Consider the following 7,201-nt stretch of genomic DNA (forward strand, 5'->3'; position numbering starts at 1 on the left):
AGAGACAACTTTCTCTGATGGCTGACGTCTGTTTGTTAAATGCCATGAGATCCACCCAGAATATCTTTGAGATCAACCAGTAGATCACGATCCACGTGTTGGGCACCTCTGATCTAAATGATATATTTCTAGTTGCCGTCTTGTTCAGAGAATAAAACATCTGTCAGGTTGTTGTATAAACAAAGTTTATTTACGAAGCACCTGTTAAAGACGAGAGTTACGAAGTGTTTCACAATAAAAAAATTTCTCTCAATTGTCCCGTTGTGTTTCCTCAGGCCGAGAACATCCTGATCCTGGACATGGACCTGCCGGCTCGGACCACTAAAGAGTACCAGGAGCCAGTTATCGCCCCGAAGGTGGCGGCGGCTCTGGAGGACGCTCTTAGAGACGAGGACGAGATCCAGGTAGACGCCTCCGGGTTTCACAGCAGCTTGGGACTATCTCTGCCTGCCAGCGCCGGCAGCAGCCTCAAGAAACCAAAGTCTGGGTAAGAAAGGTTCTGAGGATCCGTTTCCTTCGCTGCTTTGGAGCGCTGGCTCTCCGCTCGCTGCCGTTTTAACGCCCGCTGCTTTTTTCTTTCAGTCGGCCGAGAACTGGCAAGAAGTCGAGCACCCCGACGTCTCCGTTCAGCCCCTCCAGTCCGGCGTCCCCTCTTTACCCACAGTCCCGCGGCCTGGTGCCCAAGTGACGGCCCCTCCAATCACCGGACCGCTTGTGCACCTTCCCACTTTAAGGCTTTGAGAGGCGGGGCTTTGTTTTGACTGACGCTGCTCTGTAAGTTTGAACCACATCACTGTAAACGTTCAGCATGAAGCCTCCCGTCTCGCTCCACCGCATCAGGCCCAGCGCCAGCTCACCGTGCTCTTAACGCGCAGCCCGGCGGCCTCGGAACACTTCCTGTTTGATGGACGCCTTCTGGCTCTGCGGTGAAACGGACTGACGCATCAGCTTTTCAGGTTTAGTTGCTGTTTTTGGCATCAGGGTGGAGCTTTAGTTTTGTGGTCGTTCAAGAATTAGTTCACGATGGCGTGATCGTTGAAGCTCTGTCAGCTGAAAAACTCCCGTCTGAATATGAAGCTGGAGGTTCTGGTTTGGCCAAGCAGCACCTGGAGGAACTTGAAGCCGCCTGATGAAGGTCAGCTGGACGGACATATCGACCGTCGGGGACTGGCGTCCATAAGGCGCTTCCCTTTCAAGAGTTTTGACCCATAAATGACCGAACAGCTCAAACGCCTCGTTCCAGCAGCAGAACCTCTGACTTCCTGTCCGGTCCGATGCCAGACACCAGCTGAGCCGCTCCAGTTCGGTGCTCCACAAAAATCTGCTTGATTTTTCAAATCAGCAGCAATTTTGGAGCAAATTGTATCTTAAAACGAAAAACTTAAAACAAAATACAGAAAAATCCCACGAGGCCGCGTAAAGTCGCCACTTTTTATTGTTTAAACAAACTCAGGACTCGGGGTTCACGTTCAGGTCAACCAGGACGTAAATATTTACAGAACTGCCTCGCCGAGTGTTTACGCTTCACGATCGACGGATTTCTGAAACATTCGACAGAAAACGGCCAAATAAAGTAAAACGGTCCAGAGACTGAAGCTCTGCGTCTCAACGATCAGCAGGTCGAGTTCCTTCATCACCGTGAAGCTGCGGCGGCTTCAGAACCGTCGGCTGGTAAACACAAACAAACAAACAAACAAACAAACAAACAAACAAACAAACAAACTTGTTTTAATTAGATTATTGTCGTCTGTCAAAGCTGCTGATTTATGACGTCATGAGACGGAGCGCCTGAATTTTCTTGATCGGGGTTTATTCATTGTCTCGGGATGCACGGATACCACCGTATCAGTACTTGTATCAGTACTCGTATCAATACTCGTATTTGTACTTGTAGTGATATTCGTATCAGTACTTGTATTGATACTTGTACCAGTACTCATACTGATACATCAGTACTCATAACGGTACATGTTGGTACTTGTATCAGTACTTGTATTGGTACTCGTGTAAGTATTTTTATCAGTACACGTATTGGTATTTGTATCAGTACTTACTCAAATATAAGCACTTGCACTTAGTTTGAAATAGCACGGTATTGGTGAATTCCTAGATTTCTGTAAAACGATGAAACCTTGACCGGTAAAGTTTCTGAACTAAATTCATTGTCTGCAGAGCCTCCCCCACTTTCTCATTTCCCCCTCCCCCTCCTCCTCCCCCTCCCCCTCCTAAGTGAATGGAGGCTCCTCAGGTAAAGATTCTCCCGGCAGCTCCAGCGTTCAGAACCACCGTTCGTTGCGACAGTAAGGGCGCGTGTTGGTCGTTCTCGGAGCGATGAAGCTGCTGCAACACGTCCGATTTATTTCTCGTCAAATATTTTGAGAAAGTCGTTAAAATCTGAATAATCTAAAATCTGTGACTTTGTTCTTCTTTCTGGCCACGAGCAGCAGCAGCCCTCCTTCCACAGCTGTAAGAACAGGGATGGCCCCTCCTCCAAAACAAACAAACAACAACGCTCCTAAAGACGCGGCCTCTGGTCGACGGTGTTTTTCTGCCGCCTCTTACTTAAAGAAACGCGTTCTTGATCGTAAACATCCGGTCGCTGTGATCTGTAAACAAGGTCCTTCCTGAGGCCGGTGAGACGAGGAGCGCTGCAGAAGGTGAAACCCACCCAGAACGTTCCGAGGGTCACACATCAGGGTTCCACGGTGCCTTAAACCCGCTGAGATTTAGTCCTTTCAGGTCCAGGGAAACAGGAAGTTCAGTCGCCGCCGAGGCTTCCTGCTCGACGGAGAGCGACGAAACCAACGCTAACCTCCTTCGACGTCCAAGGTCTTAATTAGGAGAACGTGAGAAAAACATCGACGTTCTCATCAGACGGCAACCCGAGGTGAAATCATTACTTTGTAATTTAAATAACGGAGCCGGTTTTAACACCAATAACTCTCAGGAACATCTGGACGAGTCCCTCACTGACGATGATCGTTATTTCAACATTCTGTAAAACAGCTCGAGGTCCTCCTGATACTTCCAGCTTCATCAGCTGCTCCAGGTTTTAAAACTGCAGATCCTGTGAGCTGGACTCATCGCTCACCCTCCCTACCCTCCCTGCTGAGGGTCATTGTGGACACTTTCCCCTTGACGACGTCAACAAAAGTCCAGTTTCGCAAACAGAACCTGCTCGTTTCCGGGTGATAAATCCCACGTTGGATCAAAGCACGGATCGCTTTGAAGCATTTGAGAGTTTGAAAATAATAAATGAAATAAAAATATTTATCTGATGTTTGAACTTCTAAAGACCAAGTTAATTTTAATATTTTTCAAAAAGATGCACTTTGTTTTGTACCGCGATCAGGTTTAATCCTCCAACTTCAGATACATCCGAGAGTCTTCAGAGTCCGATATTGATCAGAACCGACCCCCCAGCTGAACCTCCTGAAGGTCCAGGTGGACCGAGGACCCTCCTGCCTCCCTGCTGTAACTGTGAAGTTGCTCCGGTCCACTGTGACGTTTCAACAAATCTCGTCTCGATCTCCTCGAAGAGCCGCTCCACTCGCCGGAGGAGCCGAAACTTCCTGCCGTTCGAGCCGCGCTTCAGAAAATAAAAACATTAAAATAAAAACATTAAAATAAAATAAAAACAGGAAAACGTTTTTGCATCTTTCTTTAACGTTGCGCTCCGTGAAGTTTCTGCATCTTTACGAGGGTTTCTCTCGCTCGGCTGAGATCAAACCGTCAAACCGCAGCAACACGTTACATCGTACGTTTTTATTTATCTGCACGTTTTTATTTGTAACGAGCGACATCACTGGATCCAAACTTTATATTTCTGTGACCAATTTTTATGTTTTTTTTTTTTTTAGCCAAATGATGATTCTGTACTTTGACTTTTATTTTTCTATTCATTATTAAAGACAGTTTAGTGGAAAAGTGTCTGTTTTTTTTTATGTAAAAGTTGGATAATGAGGGGTTGTATGGAGTATCTGTAAGCAGTCAGTATCTCACCTGCAGCAGGTAACCGTCAGTTTGGAGAATCACTGAGGAACAAGTTAATTGCTACTCAAAGCTGCAAGAGGATTTTTATTAAAACCATCTGAAACAAGTTTTAGTTGCAGTTAGTTTGTTTTTGGGATGACTCTCAGCTACCTTCAGCTGTGTCGGCCATTTTTAGTTGGGTTGGCTTCAAAAAGGCGATGAACTGTAGATACGACCGATGAACTCAAGAAAATAAAAAACAAAATGACAGTTATTCAACTAGCCTGACGTGGACTTTAGTCTCCACAGTAACACTCTTATTCTGAAAGTCTAAAAAAACAGTAATTGAGAAGGACAAGAAGAATCTTATTGTGAAGGACTGAAGGATGTTAACTCTTATACTGAAGGACTCCTGGGAAGGACTGGAAGACAATAAAATGCTTATTCTGGAAACAATAAGGCTTATTTTGAAGGAATGAAATAGGACTCCTTTTGAGATGGACTGAAGGACAATAAGACTCTTATTGTGAAAGGTTATAAGATTCTTATTGTGAAGCTTTGAAGGTAATTAAGACTTTTATACTGAAGGACTTTTATTTTCATGCTGAAGGTCTAAGGGCCAACGTGTCCACTTTAAAGGTCTGAAATAGACTCTTATTATGAAGGACTAAAAACTATCAGGTTTTTATTCTGAAGGACAAAGACACCAGTTGCGGAAAACTAAAGGACAATGCAACTCATACAATGAAGGACTTTTATTGTTAAGGACTGGAAGACAAAATACTTTTATTCTGAAGGATATGACCCTTATTCTTAAGCTGAAGGACAGTACAATTCTTATGAGGGACAAGCACTTTTATTCTGAAGGACAAAAACACTAATGTGAAGAACTAAATGACGACTTATTGTGAAAGACTAAAGGACAATGTGACTCTTATTGTGAAGGAATATTACTTTTCCCTGAAGGATGAGTTTTATTATGAAGGTCTGAAGGACATCAAGTCCTTATTGTGAAAAACTGAAGTTTCTGAGGGTTGAGCTCTAAACTCATAAATCATCCGAATCTCTTTTTTAAAAACGTTCAGCTTTTTCTCCACAAATTTTTACTTTAGATTTCCGTCCGACACAAATCGATGAATATAAAAAAGCCTAAATTCAAAACAAAGTTTTTAGTTTTAAATTCACTTTGCAAAATGTAAACGTTAACTTGACTCGCCCCTTTTTGTTATTTTTAAGTTTTGTGTAATTTACTAATTTATAGATGTTGGCATTAATCCACCAGGACCCATTTTCCTCATAATGAACTTTATTATCAGGAGAAAAATTTACAGCTCAAATAAAAAAAGAAGCAAGAATTTTTCTTAAAAATACCAAAAAAAAAAAAACCTAAAACGATTGTTTACATCCAGCAAAGGAGCACAGAGCCGACAGGAAGTCATCAAACCTAAAGGAATGACCAGATCTCTGGCAGAAATGACAAACTACTGACCAGAATCGATTCCAAATTAAAAGTTTTTACCGTATGCGCATCAAACTGGGACGTTCTTTTTATGACTTAAAAAAAGAAACTGTTCGGAGCGCTGCCGTTTGACCCACGGTTTACGTTTGGCACAGAGAGAATAAAGAAAAAAATACAACGGAAAGAAGAAATAACGCCCCGTAAATGCTGGAACCCACCGCAGGAGGACAAATGTGGCAAAAGCAAAAAAAAAATAAAATTTAAATAGTTATATTTAACGTTCATCAGTTTCTGCAGCTAAACTCACATGCAGATTATTCTCCCTGCCCTCCCTCTGGAGGGTCATCTGGGTTTTTGTTTAGTTCACAAGAAGGATACTTAGGTTACATCGTGACGACGTTCATTAGAGTAAAAACTTTTTTTATTGTAATCCACGCCATCAAGCATCTTTCTTGTGACGAGCCGAACGTCCGTCAGGATGGAGGGGACTTTAATCTGCTCAAACAGCTTCTCCAACGTTTCAGCTTCCATTCTTTTGTTCTTCATTTATTTGTCGTCCTGGACGACTTGAGAAATCACACCAGAGGTTTCGTCGTGCTTTCTGTTTGGGTTGCGCTCTCGGTTGTGTTTTCCGGGATCTGGAGACGAACAGGAAATGGTTTGTCGGATGTGTGTGTCGGGAGTTTAAATCCCGAGACCCCGCTCGCTCACACTGGATCACGACCCGACGTGGTGTAAAAAATAAACAAAAAGAAAACAAAACGCTTTAAGAACACCTGGGGGTCATTTTACAGAAGACTGCGCATGATCGGTCTGTGACGGTGGAGGAGCGTAATCGTGACACGCTGCTCCGGTGTAAGGAACGTTATGAGACATTTTCCTTCCTGTACCTTCACTATAGGATGCACCTAGAATTAGATTCAACAACACATCTTCACGTTGACAAACATCAAGCGATTTGGGACAGCGGAAACTAAACAGCGACCAATTCGAAATGCCCACAACCACTTTGTGACCATTTTGAGAGAAAACTTGCAAAAATAGCGTCTCTGCGACACAAGTGTGAGACTGACATAGGGAAAAACGAGAACCTTCACAAACGTCTCCAGACATTTTAGAGACTCTTGTGGAAGCCATTTGCATTTTGTTGCAAGCGGTCGCAGCCCGGAGGTGTCTGGGCTTCAGAGACAAGCCAGTGAAGTTGGAGAAGTTCCTCCTGTCACTGCGTCACAATCGTGCTGTTAAAGGACAACTAGTTTGGTTACATAAATCTGAAATGATTCGAAAAAAAGGTCGCGGAAACGACTGAGCACAGAGGTGGCATCCTAGAGGTGGAATTCTCTACCCTAACAGAGATGGCATCCTCTACCTTAGCAGAAGTGGCATCTTCTACCTTAGCAGAGGTGGCATCCTCTACCCTGGCCGAGGTGGCATCCTCTACCTTAGCAAAGGTGGCATCATCTACCCATGCAAAGGTGGCATCCTCTACCTTAGCAGAGATGGCATCCTCTACCTTAGCAGATATGGCTTCCTCTACCCAAGCAAAAGTGGCATCCTCTACCCTGGCAGAGGTGGCATCCTCTACCTTAGCAGAGGTGGCATCATCTACCTTAGCAGAGATGGCATCCTCTACCTAGCAGAGATGGCTTCCTCTACCCAAGCAAAAGTGGCATCCTCTACCCTGGCAGAGGTGGCATCCTCTACCTTAGCAGAGGTGGCATCATCTACCTTAGCAGAGGTGGCATCCTCTACCTTAGCAGAGGTGGCATC

At 44.2% G+C, this 7,201-nt stretch overlaps 2 protein-coding genes across 2 annotated transcripts in view; one reads left to right on the forward strand and one right to left on the reverse strand.

Annotated features, from left to right (window-relative positions):
• kif3b (kinesin family member 3B) overlaps positions 1-688 on the forward strand; it is a 9,792-nt gene extending 9,104 nt beyond the window's left edge. Inside the window, exons 7-8 of the mRNA XM_037685040.1 lie at positions 276-487; positions 583-688. Of these exons, the coding sequence (XP_037540968.1) occupies positions 276-487; positions 583-688 (318 nt within the window). The remainder of the gene's footprint in view (positions 1-275; positions 488-582) is intronic.
• Positions 689-5,756: 5,068 nt separating this feature from the next.
• The window catches only part of LOC119417762 (protein-L-isoaspartate O-methyltransferase domain-containing protein 2), an 11,129-nt gene continuing 9,684 nt past the window's right edge, over positions 5,757-7,201 (reverse strand). The window contains exon 8 of the transcript XR_005187155.1: positions 5,757-6,069. The gene's annotated coding sequence lies outside the window, so the exon portion shown is untranslated. The remainder of the gene's footprint in view (positions 6,070-7,201) is intronic.

The sequence above is a fragment of the Nematolebias whitei genome, chromosome 11, assembly GCF_014905685.2.
Source record: "Nematolebias whitei isolate Nwh7 chromosome 11, NemWhi1, whole genome shotgun sequence".
Lineage (NCBI taxonomy): Eukaryota > Metazoa > Chordata > Actinopteri > Cyprinodontiformes > Rivulidae > Nematolebias > Nematolebias whitei.